Here is a 19223-nt window from a genome sequence, read left to right on the forward strand (position 1 = left end):
GTCACGCAGGGCCTGCAGTCAGCATTCTGCTTTGGGTGTAGACTTAGTGGGAGAGGGCAGAGGAAAGAAGCTGGCAAGAAAGTGACCTGCGGCCCTTCACACCTGTCTCCACCAAAGCTGAAATGAGGCTGTGTATGTATTTTCAACCTGTGACGGCTGGCAGTGACTCGGTGCTCCCAGTGGGTTACCTGCTACGGACACAGGTCCCCTGCAGCACCTGCTAGGCATCCTTGTGAAGAGTCAGGAAGACCCAATTGCCTTATAACTCTAATTTTGATTTAAGTTTCTTGAAAATAAAACAAAATAAAACCATGATCCTTACACAAAAGAAATGTACCTTTTTGATTTATTGCTTGTTCTTGGTCTGTATTCATGTGATTCATCCTCAATGCCATTTTGCCTTTTATACCAGTCAAATAATGTACGTAGAATGGAAGGCAGGCAGTACTCAGAAAGCGAGCTCATTGAGCTGATGACCTACGGAGGAAAATCCAGGTGATTAGAACACTGGTAGCACCAACCAATTACTGAGAAACTTTTTATTTCACAAGTAACCCCAAGCACTACTCACTAAAATATTTTCTTAGGTATCACAGTCCTTTCTTTCATAATCTTTATTAGTACATTCCCAAGAGCCTGTCTCTTAATGGAGACAGATGTTCCTCATATAAGAATAATTTTGTAGTTCAAGAAAGTTAATTACTTTGACTCCCTTTCATTCTAGAAATCAGATGTTAATTGCATACAGGATATTCACGGAACCGCAAAGATATTATGTTCCCATGTTCGTCTACCTAAAGTAGATGAATGCTTCTTCTGTCCTAAAAATGTTTGTTGTATATTAATACAATTACATTAATAATTTACGTTAATTAAACAAATCTACCCCCATCACCAAATAACCTAAGAGGCAATAATAATGTATGGTTTGGACAACAATTATTCATTCATTCATTTGAAGTATGCCCCAAATTAGACTCAAAATACAAATGGGCAGCAATAATGTGCCCCCTATTACATTAAAGGCAAACTTCTCCCTTTTTCTTTAAAGAACAAATGTGCTTTTGGTAGAATTGTTATTCTAATTTCCTTATCTGGAAAGAGTCCTGATTTTTTAACTGATTACTATTAAAAAAAAAAAAAAACAAAACACACTTCAATCCATATCTCATTATCCTATGCAAAAGTTTCCACAAAATGCCTCATAAATTTAAGTATAAAACCCAAAAATACAAAACTCCAAGAAAACATAGGATAAAACTTTTGTGACTTTGGATTAGGCAAGGATTTCTTAGGTACGGCCCCATAAGCAAAGTCCACGATAAAATTTGATATAATGAAACTCGACAAAATCAAAAGCTTCTGCTTTTAGAAGAATACAGTTAAGAACGTGGTAAGGGACAAGCCACAGAGTGGGAGAAAATATTTGCGAAACACACATCTGACTAAGGTCTTGTCTCCAGAATATGTAAAACTACAATGAAACAGGTTTTAACTACCTAATTAACAAAGTGTATAAGCAAATTATAACACCCAGAGTTGATGAGCAGTGATAAGGTGGATGTGTTCATACACTGCTGATAGAAAAAAAAACAAACAGGCATAACATCTCTGGAAGGTACTTTGGAAATATATATCAAGAACCTAATAAAAATCATTCTCAAGGCCACTCTTAGAATTTATCTCAAGTCCGTAATTAGAGATAAGCAAGAAGGTGCAGGACAGCATTACTTATTATAGCAAAAGGATGGAAACCACATAAATGTCCAGCTACATGTAAATGCTTAATAAGATGTGGAATTTGGTGCAGACCATTTACGAAACCATTAAAATAATATTTTTGATATAAATATAAAAATATGACATGAAAATGTTCATGATATGGTATGTGAAAAAAATGAAGAATCATTTAATGGGTATGATTCCAATTTGGTAGAGACACGATGTAAGTACACATATGCAGAAAACAGGACCAGGAGGAAACATACTAACATGTAGAGTACATGTGAAAACCAGGGGTTCTTAGGCCAGATCCACAGAGGGAGAGGGAGGCTGCAAATTTAAGAGAAATGAAGATGAGTTTACCTGGGCCTATTTTAGAAAGGGTAGAAATTTGAGATGAGACTCAAGAAAAAAAATAAGCAAAGACTCAAGGTAGAAAAAGCCTTTAGTAATGAAGGTACAAAGTAACTGTTGATGATTACCATAATCGATGTGATGAAGGTTTTGAGTGAAATGAAAGAAGAAATATCTGACTGGTGTGAAGAGTTTATTTTGCCAGAGTGAAGGAACATAATGCTGAAAATTTTTCTTCTCTAGAAAATGGGAAGATTCTACAGATTTTTGAATAGGGACATAAGCCCATACAAATTGTGTATGGGGAGGTTAAATCCCCCAAACGGTGGGGTGAGGTGGAGGTGAATTCACACACATGCTTGAATTGCATGAGGTGACGGCAGTCATTCCAGGCATTTGGTGATCTCGGCCTGAGAGGCAGAGATGGCAGAAGAAATGGAAATCCTTAGCTAACTCACAGTATTTCTGCAGTTAAGCAGGCCAGGCTTCACTTCCTTTTATAAAGCAGGAAATGAGAGCAAAGGGAGCTAAAGTGCTTTGTGTCAATAGGATTTTCCACTGTCACCTTTAAAAGAAACCTTAAGATTGAACAAAATATTTATTGCTTTCTTCCTCATATTCTACCTCTTCATAGCCTACTTCATGCTCTCTCTCCTATAATGATGGTTGTATGTACATATACAAAATTGTACATTATTTTTAGTTATGAGTTAATATAAGGTAAAAATAAATAGGCTATTGCGTTCAGCCTGCCCTGTAAACCTAGTCAGCATGAACTTTTTAAAACTGAAGAGCTATCTAATTATTTAAAGAGTCACTCTTCCCCCGACTCTACACAGCCAAGACATATTTTTCCTGCTGCAGTCATGAATGCAACAGCAGTAACTTTTCAGAAGAAAGCTAATTATGATGTGGCAAGGTAGTAATTCACTAATTCTCTCTAAAGTTACCCCAACACGAGAAAGGATATTTACTTTCCTAAGTCACCATTCTTTAAAATGTTTTGAATTGAGAAATGAAGGACTTTCCTCCCATAGAAGAAAAAGGGATCAGAATTCAGTTTCTGATTATAGGATGACTATCTTAATTATTACATAGGTAATGAAATTTCAAAGCATTACAATTATATTTCAATGATTTAAAAATACTTGTGTAAGTCTGGCGAATCTAAGGAGACATGATGACTAAACATTCATGTGGTATGCTAAATGGTATCTTGGAACAGAAAAAAGATATCAGAAAAAGGAAATACAAATAAAGCACGGCACAGAGTTTAGTTAACAATAATGTGCATGGAAGCTCTGCATCCCTTCCCCAATAGCTTGCCCTACATGTCTCTTCATCTGTATCCTTTGCAACGTCCTTTATAGCAAACCACTAAAAAAGCCCAACACATAAAACAATAATGTACCCATGCTGGTTTCTTAGTTGTGACAAAAGTATCATGGCTATGTAAGATGCTAGCAGTAGGGGAAACCGGCAACTGCCTGAATTATCTTTGCAACTTTTCTGCAAATCCAAAACTATTTCAAAATAAAAAACTTTATTCAAAAAATACATGTGTGGGATATTTACAAGTTCCAGTATTCACTATAGACCCATAAGAGAGATTGAAACTTACGTTTGACTCCTAAACATCTCTAAGCAATGCATGCAATGTTCTGCTACTTCACTTATGTGGAACCCTCATTCTCCATAGAGAATTTCCACAGTGTTCATCAGACCTCATCTATAACAATTTCTTAAAATATATTTTTTTCTCCCCATTAAAAAGCCACCCTGAATCCATTCTTGGTATTAGACCTACTGGGCATACTTTCCACGGCAAAACACTGAGACCATCTCAGAAGGGATGAAAGGTCAGCATGGGGTGGATGTGTGTGTTTTTCCATCTTTCTGTTACTGCCCTTCTGAGCCCAGGCTTTCAGGAAGGAAGGGTGGAATTTGCAAAGACCTGGCCCTCAAAGCTCAGGAAGGGAGGAAGGTCTAGCTGGCTTCTTGGTTGCTCAACTCCTTCATTTACGGGAAGCAGAGCCAATGGTAAGATGAATTCTAGCTCTGTGCTGCTGCTGAAAGAGGGCAGACCCATTGACAAAGATGTTCTTGTTGCATTTAAATGATCATATTCTTCCACCATAGATGAGCTAGTGAGCTAGGTACTGGGCAGCATGAAGAGATGAAGTGCACAGAATCACAGAACTATTTCGTACTGGTGTTTTCTTTTTTGGGGGGAAAGAGAAGAAAACTAAATGTACTTTGTGAATGTTTTAATGTTTACTTTGGCAGTTTATGTATAAATAGGCCAAAAGAGACTGTTATGCTGCAGCTAAGACACTGATTTTTCATAAGCATTTTATTATACTTGTTAAATGCAAAGATGGAAACTTTACACATAAATATTTGAATAATTACTCAGTGCAGTCATTCCATATTTTATAGTAATAAGACTGGCTTCTTGTAAATGGTACATTTAATGAATAATTTTAAAGTAACTGCACTGATGGTCTAATTCTCAAACAAATTCAAGCAACTTTGGGGGCCATGATACTCACTGTGTAATACCATAACATGCTGATATCTTTATTTCAAATGCAATTTATTTATACTTGATCACATATCATACTAATGCTAGATTATAGTATTTGATGAGTAATGACAAAGATTTAAGAATAGTTTCATAGACAAACTTAATATCATAAAAATCTACACATTAAATGTATTTTTTTTGTTCAAGTTAGGAAAAGATCATTATTTGATTTTAACATCTTGGTTCATTTCATAGAATGCAGTGTTCCACTAGAGAATAATTTAAGCAATGCTGACTAACACTAACTAACACTAATGTAAATCCAATGCCAGTTAAATTGCTTCACTCTTAATTGCTTACATTCTTCATTTATACATTTTAAATAGATTTTCATTAAACTGTAGCATTAGAGTCAATGTTGAAACACTAGAATTGCATCTGCTTCCTTTTCTGGAAAATTACTACTACCCAAGATGGTAAAAAGTGATTTTAGCTCGTTTATAGAGGTGTGAGTATGTTTTACCATGTGTTTCCTGTTTACAGATAGTATTTAAACATAGTAAGAAATAAAGTAAACAGTACATAAGTACACAAGTACACAAAAGTACATAAGACATAACATCTGGAAGAAAACTTTAACTGAAGTTACTCAGAATGTTTGGACAAATTATCTGCAATTCACAGAAACGACAGTAGTTAAGAATGTTAAGTCACACTCAATTGCAAATAGTTACAACTTAATGTTCTCAGAACCCAACATGTGATGGCTGACCCCTCATGTGCCATGTTTTCATAGTTTCTCTAGTGTATTGGAAGATCAAATGATCTTGGGTTCAAGTTAGTATGCTGCCTCTTATAGCTATATGAGCTTGGCATGCCACCGATTCTCTGACGCTTCATGTTCTCAGCTGTAAAATGGGACTAAATACTTACCTCACTGGGATTTTATGAGGACAAATGAGATGCTATAAAATGTGGGGCACATAATAAACCTTCCAAAATGTGTTTCCTTATTTCATTTCCAAATATAGAAACAGGAGCATTAAAAAAAGAAGACAAAAAAATGACTGAGATGAGATCACAGGCTAAGTTAGTAACAGAATAAGTAATAGAAGTTGTTGTCAGAATTTTATTCACCAGAGCTGAAGAAATGTCACTTTCTAGGTATATTGTGGGAACCTGAAAAGCCCCACCTATCCCGTGTCCAAGCACAAACTCCCAGGGTCTTCACTAGAACCCTTGCAACTTAATTTGTGTTCCCATTCTCTTCTGACTCCAACAGATGTAAATACAATGCCTGTTGCCTGGCGCCTTGCAAATGCTTACATTAGAGGTCACTGAGCAATGTTTGTTCTACATTAGACCCTTGAGAGAAAGGTAGTAAACATTTAGCTCCCTGAGTTTACTGCAGGCAACAGCTCACTACAAAGCCAATGGGAAAGGACACCGAGGATAGTAACTCATGACTATTCTGGACATAGAATCAATCAACTGAATAAAACCAATTATTAACTCAGGATCCTCAACTGCTCTGAGAAAAGTGTTGAGTCCAAATATATAAGGGGGTTGTGACAAATGGACACAACCCTCTGCAAGAAGGCACAGTGTGAAGCTCTTGTACCTCATTCAGTATAAGAGGGTTCTGTAAAACACATGTAGCCCTCATGTGTTCTCCCCTTTCTCATCTAATTCTCAATTATCTGTCTTTCTTCCTGACAGATTCTCAATCACCCATGCAATGCTGATGCTTCCTCTTCCTGCTTCACTGCCAACTCTCTTCTTCTCCCTCTCCCCTCCCCCTCCCCCTTCCCTCCCCCCCACCTTCTCCTTCTTCTTCTTTTGAGATGGAGTCTCACTCTATTGCCCAGACTGGAGTGCAGTGGCACAATCTCGGCTCACTGCAACCTCTGCCTCCCAGGTTCAAGTGATTCTCCTGCCTCAGCCTCCTGAGTAGGTAGGACTACAGGCATGCACCACCACACGCAGCTAATTTTTTTTTTTTTTGTATTTTTAGTAGAGATGGGGTTTCACCATGTTGGTCAGGCTGGTCTCGAGCTTCTGACCTCAATGAGCCACCTGCCTCAGCCTTCCAAAGTGCTGGGATTACAGGAGTGAGCCACTGCACCTGGCCCCAACTCTCTTCTTGATCCCTGAAATCTGATTTCTGTTCTTGCCACATTATTGGCACCTTTATTTGAAAACCCAGCAGGGACAATTCAAAGGCCAACCAATGGCCTTTTTTGCAATCATTTCCCTTGAAGTCTCCTGAGCAAATGACAGTATTTACCAGGTTCTCCTGGAAAGGATTTCCTCCCCAGAATCCTATGATGTTGCCTTGTCTTAATTAGCTTCCTGTACTTTCTCTTATCTTCTATGCTGTTCCTCATGAAATGCCAAGCATAGTAGGACAACTCATCTGTGACAATAAGGATCTGAATTCTGATTGCTCTGACACATGCTCCTTTGCAGAGTAATCAGACTTTATTATGCAAAGAGAAAATGACTTCCACTTACTGTATGAGACTGTTTTAACAGCTGAAATAATACTTCAGGCAGAAAAACATTGTACAGCATACAATTTTTGGTATTATTTAACACATTGTATGTTTATATCATCATTAAATACTATAAAAGTAAAGGTCTAAAAGCCAAGGGCAGGGCAAATCAACAAGCAAGCATTTGCATGTAGCTGGAAGGTATGTGAAAGAATATTCATTTATGACTTCATTCATCAGTCAGAATTTTCATTTCTGAGAATAACTGTATCTAGTCGCTGTCATTCATACAATCTCCAACAGGCAAGGGTCACAAACTCCCTCAGGTGAGAGTTCTTTTGGAGTGTTGTTTCTTCACTTTTAAAAATGGGCTCACGCGATATTGGAGCTGCATTTGACTATCATCCACCCGGGTCCACGTTCATCACAGCTGGATGAGAAGTTCTTTGTTGTTGGCTATTGTTTCTTTGGAGAATCTGAAATAAAATGCTGTGGACTTTTATTTTAAAAAGATACCTGTACAAAGAAGAAAATCACTTGAAGGTAAAATGGTGAGCTCACCATGCCTTTCATTCACAGACGCTCTCCACAGATGCCAGCTAAGGAACTCATCCCTGGTACCATGATTATGTTCTAGCACACTGGTTTGTCATTTAGGTACTGCCAATCATAATCAGCCACTATAACTTAGCTTGTGAAAGCAAGCTTCAAAATATTTAACATTAGTCCATCAACTATGAAAATGCACTCTACATGTCCATGAATAGCCACTGCAGCAAAAGCCTTCCTCAAAGCCACTTCCAGTGAGCTCCTAACTGCTAACCTCCAGTTCTTCCTGGTCTACATCTTCCGTGATGTCCCTGTATCAGCTGCTGTGATGGACCATCCCTGCCCTAGAGAGCCCCATCTCCTAGACTTCTCCCACTTTCCCAACTACCCTTTTTCTAGCCATTATTTTGTAGATCCCACCTCCTGATACTAAAATTGTTATGATATTCTTCACTCATGTAATCTGTCTCTCTAACAGTGTTTGTTGAGTGACCACATAACAAATTGAACCCCAGTTATTTTTCTTGAGATATTCTACCTTCCCAGAAAACTCAGTATGCATACTGTTTTATAGCCTTCCCTTGTTTTCTGCCCCCAAGCATAGTTTCTTCTGCTTGAAGAGCTCATAGTCCATAGAAAATCATCTAGGCCCCTCAGCATGGCTTCTACCACCCACTGCAATGGGCTCAGTCCACCTTTCCACCTTCATCCCCAGCACCCTGCTCTTTTCACCTTCAACTTCTCCTTTGTCTGTGAGATCCCTGCTGCCTGGCATACCCTGGCCCAACTTGTTCATCTGGATAAAAGGTTTATTTGAAATGTCACGGCTCCTTGGTTGCTTCTTGTAACACACACCTGTGTACCTTCTTAGCATTATTAACTGCTCCTTTATCTGAGTTCCTAGAGCACTTGATACAACCTCTATTATAGCCTTTATATTGCCACATTATTTGTGTAGATAACGGTCTTCTTTCTGGGATTGAGAATTCCTAGAGGACAGGGCTCTGTCTTATTCATCTTCGTAACTTCAGTACCTTGCACAGATCCTAGTATGTATTGGGCACTCATTGTTTGTTTAATTGAATGGAAATCACTCCAAATCATGTTTAAAACTACAGTTATCCTTTGTTTCTCCTTCTCTCAACCAATATTGATTCTTCTTATATCATTTTGCTTATAATTATCCTTTCTTATAAAAGTCTCACTGCCTCCATTTTAGTTTAGGCCCTTTTAGCTTCAAATCTTCATCAATGCCATGCTCCCCAAATGCCTTAGGCCTCTCCATTACTGCCTTTACAACCACTGTCTCCTTAAGGCTAACATTAAGTTGCCACCTTGATACCGGTATGCATACAGCCGCATCTCACTGGCATTAAGATCTTCCGCAATCTGATCCTTTCCTACCTATGCTGCCTGATCTCTTTTTTAACTTCCCCCAGACTGTAGGAAATGTTTGTTTATATTGGAAAACTTGAGCATACCTCTCAAGGGGTTATCTGATTCTGAGCGTATGGGGGCTCTACACCTGTCAATGCCTTTGAGCTATTTTAAAACTGTATAAGTGATAGATACCTGATAGCAATGCAAAATAATTCTCGTCTATAGACACAAAAAACTGTCCAATGAAGGTTCAATGGACTTCCCTCCCCCACATAAAGGAAGCCAGTTTTGCCTCTGATTGTATTCATTTCAATGCTGATTGATAAATGTGTCTGTTTTTTGGACTGTCTTAACTGGTTGTAACATCCTTCACTAATAACAAGTTAAAAAATGTTTAACACAGGTTCATTTTAAATCTCTATGTGAGTCATATTTTTGCCTGTTTTTGAAGATTATCCTTTAACAATACATGCCTTCTGCATCAACTAAATTGATCCATTTCTAAGTTCCTCAAAGATAACTGATAGTATCATTTTTCTGTTCAGGACCTTTGCATAAAATATTCCTTTCTTCTGAAATTTCCTATCTTCCTCACCATCAACACTCAGCAAATCCTACTGATTCTACTGTTTTAGGCACCTGATAAACCTTGTTCTCATCTGGAAGGCATTTTCTAGCTAGGCGCCTGGCCCCGAGGCATGTGTCTTCTGTCCCTGAAGTCTCACCATGTTTACTGTCCACGCCATTCATGCAGCACTTCTTATACATGCAGGCGTATGTCAAAGCTGGTTGTGCACTGCTTGATCCTCTTCTGGATCTGGAGCTCCTGGAATGTGAAACACATTCCTGGGGACCACATTCTTACATCTCTTTGTCTCATATAAAACTTTCTGTGTATATATATACATATACACATGCACAGTGTTTGCTAAATTACTTTATTACTAGAACGATTTTTAGTTCATTTTACTCGCTACACCCTGACAGTTACTATAGCAATTTAAAACAAATAGTGGTAGTATTCAAATGCTGTTGAAAATCTCAGCAAATCTTCAAACGCTGTTGGAAATCTCTTCCGCCTTTATTGATTCTTCTTACTGGTATGACTTTATCACTAGCATGGACTGGAAGCGATAGCCCATACTGCTCTGAACCTCTGCTGCCTGCTCCATGAAGGCCTTCCTGGCTCCTCAGGGTAGGGTAAAATTTGCTCTCCTGAGGCTCACACCAGCTGTAGCTTACTTGCTAGCCTGGGGTTATCATTTATTTGATTGTAGCTTTATTTTTCTCTCCCACAAGACTCCAGTGGTGGGGCCTCTAGGGCAGGCACTATGCTTCCTTCCTGTCTGTTTCCATGAGTTGGCGTAACGCTTGGCACATGGTTGCTGGGAGGTAGGTGCTGTATAACAATGGAAAAAAAACTCACATTCCTGAAATTTGTGAAAAGTGAAATTCTGGAAATGAGGGCACAAATTCCTAGTTCTCCAATGTGTAAAGCATTCACTAGTATATTTCTCCTACTAACACTGAGCTTTAAACATCCTATTTAGACATCTTGTCATTCACAAAATCTTTTTTCCAGGTTTCTTCTTCTTCTTCTTCTTTTTTTTTTTGGGACAGAGTCTCACTCTGTTGCCCAGGCTGAAGTGCAGTGGCGTGATCTTGGCTCACTGCAACCTCTGCCTCCCAAGTTCAAGCGATTTTCCTGCCTCAGCCTCCCAAGTAGCTGGGATTACAGGTGTGTGCCACCATACTTGGCTAATTTTTGTACTTTTAGTAGAGACGGGGTTTTGCCATGTTGGCCAGGCTGGTCTCCAACTCTTGAGCTCAGGTGATCCACCTACCTTGGTCTCCCAAAGTGCTGGGATTACAAGCATGAACGATTATGCCAGGCCCTTCCAGGTTTATTCTCACAGAGTTGGAGTGTAATTAGGTTAAATTTAGAGATACTAAACCAATAAAATTATGAGTGTAAAAATGTAAAATATACAAGAAAACATGAAGTTTTAGCTTCTAAATATATACATATACTTAAGTTCAAACTGGAAAATCGGCGAATTTGAGGAGAAACCCACAGTGGGAAAGAAAGAAGTATAGAACTGTAAATAGTTCTACTTTGGGCATTTTGGCTAAATATCTAGTGGATAAATCTAGCTGTTACCCAATAACAGCTTTTCTTCTTTATCTTTTCTTCTTCCTTAGATATAAAATACCCCATTTTTAGATGGACACAGTCGCCCAAAGTAAAATTTCTCCACCTTTCTTATAGCTAGATGTGGCCAAGTGATTGACATTTGGCTAACTGGATATTAGTAGATTTGGTATATGCTATGTTGGAAAGTTTTGCTTTTTGTTCTTCTATAATTCTTGTTCCATTTCTCATTCTGGCTGCCTGGAATACAGATGCAATGGCCAAGCTCTAGCAGCCATACTGGACCTTGAGAATGTAAGCCATACATAAGAAAGAAAAAATAATCTTGCTCAAGAAGATTTTACTTTATGTGCCATTTGTAGCCAAAGCTAATCACAACTGAAAAAGATTTTAGATCCTTTACCTGCTGAAAACTTTCCTCTCAACTCTCATCAACCTAGTTTTTAGAAACAGAGATTATGAAGTAAAAAGCACAGGCTGTACAGTCAGAAACAATAAATTATAGTTTTGGCTCCTTCAGGTTTGAGTCATATAATATTGGGAAACTTCGGAGACATCATTATTATCGTCTCTATATTAAATATAATATCATATTAAACATAATGTTATATATCCTATAGATATATTTAATATTAACATAATATATTAATATTAATGCAATTGTATATTTAATGTTACTATAATTTAATATTATATTTAATATTAATGTGTTACATTTAATATAGAGATAATAATGTTACCTTCTTGGAGTTGCTGGAAGGACTGAGTGATGTCAGGTGAGATAATATGAGAAGGGGCTGGGTAAACTGTAAAGTATTACATGAATTTTTTTTGCTTCTATTTCTAGCAAGAAGAAAAAATGAATCATGGGCTGGTTAGGTAGAGGAGTAAAAAGGGCCATTCAGGATTAGGCAGTGAAATAGTAGATACCCAGCTCTATATACCCTGTTGTTCATGCCAGTGACATGTAGAAGAAAGAATTTGATACAAATATCTCTTAAACAGTAACCAACTGTATGTTGTTCAAAGGATGCACTTAGCATAGTTCCTATGATACAAGTACTAAATAAATGCTATCTCTACTAGTACAACTACTCCTACAGTTATAGCGATGGAGTCTGAACCACTCAAGGTGGCATCTCCAGCATGTTCTTTTCCCATAGACCTCTGTGGGAACCCAGATTAAAATCCTACTGTTTGGAATAAAACTGTATAATTTGAATGTGTAATGCCAAAGGACTAAGAGACCTTGCTATATTCATGGCCTTACCAATGGAACTGAAGTTCTTAGAGTTTGTTGACTGCAACAGCAGATGAGCACTGTTTTAGTGCTGCTGAGATTGGTAATTGATAAAGAACAAAAATGTATTCATCATAGTTCTGAAGGCTGGGAAGTCCAAGATCAAGTCACCAGCAGGTTCACTGTCTGGTGAAGGTTCAGTCTCTACTTCCAAGACAGCTCCTTGAACACTGTGTCCTTACATGGAGAAAGGACCAAAAGAGAGGAGCTCCCTGTGTCAAGACCTTTCATAAGAGCACCTAATCCCATTCATAAGGGAGGAGCCCTCATGGGAAAATTACCACTTAAAGGCCCCACCACTTGATACTATCACATTAACAGCAGCTGAATTTTGGAGGGTACACGTTTGAACCACAGTAAGCACTTTCAAAAGCTATTACACTTTGCCAACTTTTTCCCCATTGAATCCACAGGTGGACCAACTTTAGTCAAGCTTCTCCATGGCCTTATATTAGTCTGTTCCCATGCTGCTAATAAAGACATACCAGGGACTGGGTAATTTATAAAGAAAAGAACTTTTATTGGCTCACAGTTCTGCATGGCTGGGAGGCCGCACAATCACGGCGGAGGGTGAATGAGGAGCCAAGTCACGTCTAACAATGGCAGCAGGCAAGAGAGAGCACATGCAGGGGAACTCTTCTTTATAAAACCATCAAATCTCATGAGATGTATTCACTGTCATGAAAACCGCATGGGGAAGACTGGCCCTCCATGATCTGATTACCTCTCACTGGGTCTCTCCCATGACATGTGGAAATTAAGGGAGCTACACTTCGAGGAGAGATTTGGGTAGGGACACAGCCGAACCATATCAGGCCTGAAAGTCTTGCTATCACTTTAAAACAGGATTAGATTTATGTGCCTTGTACTCTCTCACAGTTCATTTGTGAGTTTATGATGTAATGATCAGAGGACAATCCTATGTGTCCTATTTGAAAGTTCTTAGTGACCATCTTACTACTGGTTCACGCTTAAAGGGTCTTTAATACATAGAGATACGTTACAAGGCAGGGCTTCTCAAGCATTAATGTACATGTGAGTCACCTGGAAGTTTTGTTAGGTGGCGGATGCAGCAGTTCCGGGGCCAGGCTGACAGTCTGCATTTCTAACAAGCTCCCAGGTGATGCTGATGACACAGATGCATGGACAACACTTGGAGATGCAAAGTTAAAAGTTATATAGCTAATTACGTGACAAAGGTGGGATTTAAACCCAGGTCTAATTCCAAAGGTCATGTCTTTTCCACAATACTGAGATTCAGAAATAGAAAGCTGAGTAATAAATGAGAAATTGTGTTTAAGCCCAGTTATTTCAAATTACTATTATCTGCAAAGTTAAAATTTAGGACCATTTTCTCAGAGAATAAAGAGACATACATTAAGCTGGAGAAAAATGTTTTTGAAGAAAGGACAGTGATAATTTAATAGGATAAAGAGACAAAGAATATAAAATAGAGTGGAAAGATAATAGAAGACAGGTGATAAGTATTTACATTTTTTTTTCGAGGTGGGCTCTCACTGTTACCCAGGTTTGAGTGCAGTGGTGTGAACTTGGCTCAACTGCCACCTCCGCCTCCTCAAGTGATCCTCTCACCTCAGCATCCTGAGTAGCTGGGACCACAGGCATGTACCACTATGCCTGGCTATTCTTTTTGTATTTTTGATAGTGGCAAGGTTTCATCACGTTTCCCAGTCTGGTCTTGAACTCTTGTGCTCAGGAGATCCACCTGCCTCGGCCTCCCAAAGTGCTGGAATTACAGGTGTGAGCCACTGTGCCCAGCACTATTTACATTCTTAAAAAGCCACAACTTGCCACATTTCCAAAATGGTAACCCCAAACATCATATACCATATTCACCAAGGGTCTCTGACCACCTCGGCACCTGCCAGGTGACAACAACAATGGACAATGTGACTAGAAAAGATAGCGTCATGGCACAAAGAGATGAGGCCCATCTTCCATTTCACCAGCATTCTAGAAAATGGCCAGCTCGGCTAGCAACAGAGCAAGCCCAGAGCCACGCCACCCTTGCAGGGCTGGCTGTGAGCATAAACCTGTGAGGTCTCCTTCAGAGAACAGCTCATAAAACAGAAAATGAAGGATTTTGTCTGTACAATCATGATGTTTCTGGGTCATACAAGTCTAAATTTGTACAGCTAGGGAGACTTCCTCTGGATTTCATATGAAATGCAATTTCAAAGCCCTACAGAAAGTGTACACCCTGTGTGTTTTTCATTAGACCATAAAAACACCACACTAGCTCAAGCCAGGGAATATCCAGTAGTATTTTGTATCTGATGCTGGCACCAGCCGACATTTCTGAAGAACATAGTGCCTTTTTTGTCATTAACTGCAAAAGTTTAGGAAACTTCACAAACATACCTCCGGCCCCCGTGGATGTCCTGTTATCCATCATTTTTAAACGTGCCAAGGACCTTCCTGAAATTACTGAACCAGAATCTATCAGATCCTGATACTGTACATTTATTACCTACTGTTTAGAGTTGAATGTTCTTTTACTAGTCCAAACCTATTTTCAAAGGACTTACTTTGTATTTATTCTGTCTTAAATCATTTTGTTCATGTATTATTTTCTCTATTAGAATCTTAAGATCCTATACTGTGTTATACTTATCTTTTAGGTAGTATCTTTCTCACAAGACAGTGAATTCTTGAAGGCGTAAAACTTATTTTAGATTTTGTATCACCAGTACCTAGCACAGCGTCAAGCAAATAGTAGGCCTCCAAAAAAGTGTTGGATGAAAACAAGAATAAGCTCTAGTGCAGAGATCTGATCATCACATAGTATCATTTATTTAGAAGAATCTCAAGTTTTTAAAGGAATGGAATTTCCTTTAAACTCTTCTCTTGGTTTCTTTAATTCCAATATGTAGAGATATAGGAAATAATCAATTGAAGACCTACTCACATTATCCCAATACTTTCCAGTTCTTTTTGATTCTAACCGATAGACATTTACTGAACAGCTATAAACCACAACCATGAAAACTGCAGGGTACAGTTCTTAAGATCACATACCCATATCCTCTTTGAGGACGTTCATCCATACAACAATAGTGAGCACGCAGGCCCTGCCTTGCGTGAATGCTGAACTAAAGGAAAACTAGCATATAACATATACATCACATACCTGATCAAACTGGGGGTCTTCTCCACGTTGCAGGGATTTTGTCAATGGCTTTTCCTAGAAAGAAAAAGAATATATGCAAGAATAATTATTAGAGTCTCTTAAAGAGTATAAAAGAAATGCCATTATTGTTCCATTTTTCCTCACTCATTTCTCTCCTTATAGAATGAGGAGGTGCCAATTTTTAAATGAGTGAGGAATTCTCCCTTAGGTATTGTAACCATAGTAGTTATGTTTGATCATTACTGCCACGGCTCTTGCTGTTTATCTTAATATATATTTCTTAGACCAAAACATTAAGAATCTGATACTCAGGGAAACTCATATTAAAACTACAATGAGATATTACCTCTTACCTGTCATAAGGACTTTTATCAAAAAGAAAAAAGGTAATACATGTTGGCAAACATGTAGAGAAAAGAAAACTCTTGTATATTGTTAGTGGGAATGTAAATTAGTAGAGCCACTGTGGAAAAAAGTATGGAGGTTTTTCAAAAAATCAAAAATAGAACTACCATATGATCCCTCAATTCACCTTCTGGGTATGTATCCAAAGAAAATGAAATCAGTATCTTGAAAGATATCTGCATGCTCATGTTAACTGCAGCATTATTCACAATAGCCAAAATATAGAGTCAGTCTAAGTATCCATCAGTGGATGAATGGATAAAGAAAATGTGCTATATATATACAATGGAAGACGATTTAGTCTTAAAAAAGGAAATCCTGTTATTTGACAACATGGATGAACCTGGAGGATTATTATGCTGAGTATATAAGCCAGGCACAGAAAGACAAATACTGTACAATCTCACATAAACCTGAAATTAAAAAAAAAGTCAAATTCACAGAAGCAGAGACTAGAATGGTAGTTACCAGGGGCTGGTGGATGAGAGGAAATGGAAGATGTTGATCAAAGAGTACAGAGTTTCATTTAGATAGGAAGAATAAGTTCTGGAGAGCTACTGCATAGCATGCTGACTGGTGACTGCAGTTAATAATGTATTGTGCTATGGCCTCAATGTATCCCCCCAAAATTCAGATGCTGATACCTTCAAAGTGATGGCGCTAAGAGGTGGGGCCTTCGGGAGGAGATTAAATCATGAGGGCAGAACCCTCCTGAGTGGGATCAGTAAGAGGCCCTAGGGAGCTTGTTCATGCCTTCTGCCATGTGAAGATGCAGCAGGAAGGCACCATCTATAAAGGAAGGGGGCCCTCACCAGACACTAAATATCCTGTGCTTTGATCTTGGACTTCTGGGTATCCAGAACTCTGAGCAATAAATGTCTGTTGTTGATAAGCCACCTATTTTATGGTAATTTGCTATAGCATCCTGAATGGACTAAGACACATTGTATACTTGAAAACCGCTAAGAAAGTAGATTTTTAAATGATCTCACCACAAAAAAATAATTTATGTAACGTAATAGAAATCTTAATTAGCTTGATTTACTCATTATACATATATCAAAACATCATGTTGTAACACCATACATAAACATTTTATTTGTCAATTAAAAAGAAAGAATCTGTGTAGGGACATGGATGCAGCTGAAAACCATCATTCTTAGCAAACTATCACAAGAACAGAAAACCAAACACCGCATGTTCTCACTCATAGGTGGGAACTGAACAATGACATCACTTGGACTCGGGAAGGGGAACATCACACATCGGGGCCTATCATGGGGAGGGGGGAGGGATTGCATTGGGAGTTATACCTGATATAAATGACGAATTGATGGGTGCTGACGAGTTGATGGGTGCAGTACACCAACATGGCACAAGTATACATATGTAACAAACCTGCACGTTATGCACATGTACCCTAGAACTTAAAGTATAATAAAAAAAAAATTAAAAAAAAAAGAATCTGATGTTATAAGTGGTCCTATGTCTTCAATAGCAACAATATAATAAAAACCAAAAAATTTATTTGAAAAATTTAATATTTATCTTGGGACTTGACAGATAATAAAAAGTTGAGGCCAGGCGCATTGGCTCACGTCTGTAATCCCAGCATTTTGGGAGGCCGAGGCGGGCGGATCATGAGGTCAAGAGATGGAGACCATTCTGGCCAACACGGTGAAATCCTGTCTCTACTAAAAATACAAAAATTAGCTGGGTGTGGTGGCACGTGCCTGTAATCCCAGCTACTTGGGAGACTGAGGCAGGAGAATCGCTTGAACCCAAGACTGCACCACTGCACTCCAGCCTGGTGACAGAGCAAGACTCCACCTCAAAAAATAAAAATAAATAAAATAAAAATAAAAGTTGAAAGCAATTCACTATTTCAAGTCCCTAGATTTAGAAGGAAAGTAAGGTTTATTTATTAGACTGGTACTGAGGGAGAACCTACCCATCATACATTTACCAGGTGTAACTGGTGAATTTGGGGCATGTGATTTGTCTTGCACCACATCTAGTTCTCTGGAAAAATAGTATCAGTAGTAACAAAAGTCTACTACAGAAACAATTCTCCCTAATTATTACATCTTTGTTTACATTAGGAAGCCTTAACTGATCTTCCAGCAGAGCATTTTTTTTCAATTCAAAGAGTTTAATTCAGACATTACTGACATTTTGACATTTTGAGAACTCCAGAACATGTAACTCAAAGCAAGGCCTCAGTTTTCCAGACCGAAACTACTGAGGAAAATATTCATCATGAACAGTCTTCTGTTTTCAATCCATTTCAGAAAGAAATTTTTACATATCTGGTAGAAGAATTCAAAGTATCTATTGTAAGTAAATTAATTACATGGGGAATGTTCATTGACACAAGGAAATAGAGGTTTTATGTTGACTGTATTACATGTTTTCAAAATCATATTTCTTTGTACTCTTTCAGAGAGCTTTTTAAAACTCGGACAACTTGAATTTTTAATTATAGAATAATATATATTGCTAATTCACCCTTTCCAAAACGACTCAACTCACGCAGCATTGCTTTTTAAGCCTCCAGCGGAGCATTTTATATTACTTATCCTTATTTGTGTGTGTGTGTTAGTGTGTGTGTGTGTGTATGTATGTGTGTGTACATATATATACACATACACACACATATATACACATATATATACATATATATATATGTCTTTTCTGTGGAAGTTCATTCTGATCCCAAATTTGATTTAGGATTAGAAACAATGCAAAAGTTATATATCAAAAAATATTAAGTTTTACTTTGGCCAGTGCAGGTTCCCTAGCAAGACTCCATGTATATTTACCTGCTCACATAGACCCTCTCACTGTGGTTCTAATCATTTCTCCTCCACTCACAAAGACGATGTATACCTAAGGCATATACAAGCCCCACCCCTGCCCCATACTGTCCTTGTTCTTGAAGAAATGCACATGGTGGTCTTATCCTGCAAGTCTGAGGTTTCACCAAGAGCCTTACAAATCAACTACTTTGTCTCCATCATAAAATACACAGGTTCAAAATGTGTATTCATGAAAAACACAGAGAATACTGTGTTCTTACGGGTAACATTTTCTGTTCAAAGTATACTATCTATAATGAATAGATACTATATGTTTATTCATCACTCAACAGTGACTGAGGGTTCACACGCGTCAAATGCTACATGCCA

General features: G+C 38.2%; 1 protein-coding gene across 2 annotated transcripts in view; it reads right to left on the reverse strand.

Moving 5' to 3' along the window:
- Positions 1-19223, reverse strand: part of FRY (furry homolog (Drosophila)) — a 272464-nt gene that overhangs the window by 185316 nt on the left and 67925 nt on the right. For both annotated transcript variants that reach the window (XM_011946910.1, XM_011946909.1), the window contains exons 3-4: positions 15631-15684; positions 338-477 (exon numbers count right to left, since the gene is read on the reverse strand). In XM_011946910.1, coding sequence (XP_011802300.1) covers positions 338-477; positions 15631-15684 — 194 coding nt within the window. The remainder of the gene's footprint in view (positions 1-337; positions 478-15630; positions 15685-19223) is intronic.

Source organism: Colobus angolensis, unplaced genomic scaffold (assembly GCF_000951035.1).
Source record: "Colobus angolensis palliatus isolate OR3802 unplaced genomic scaffold, Cang.pa_1.0 Scaffold255, whole genome shotgun sequence".
In the NCBI taxonomy this organism is placed as follows: Eukaryota; Metazoa; Chordata; class Mammalia; order Primates; family Cercopithecidae; genus Colobus; species Colobus angolensis.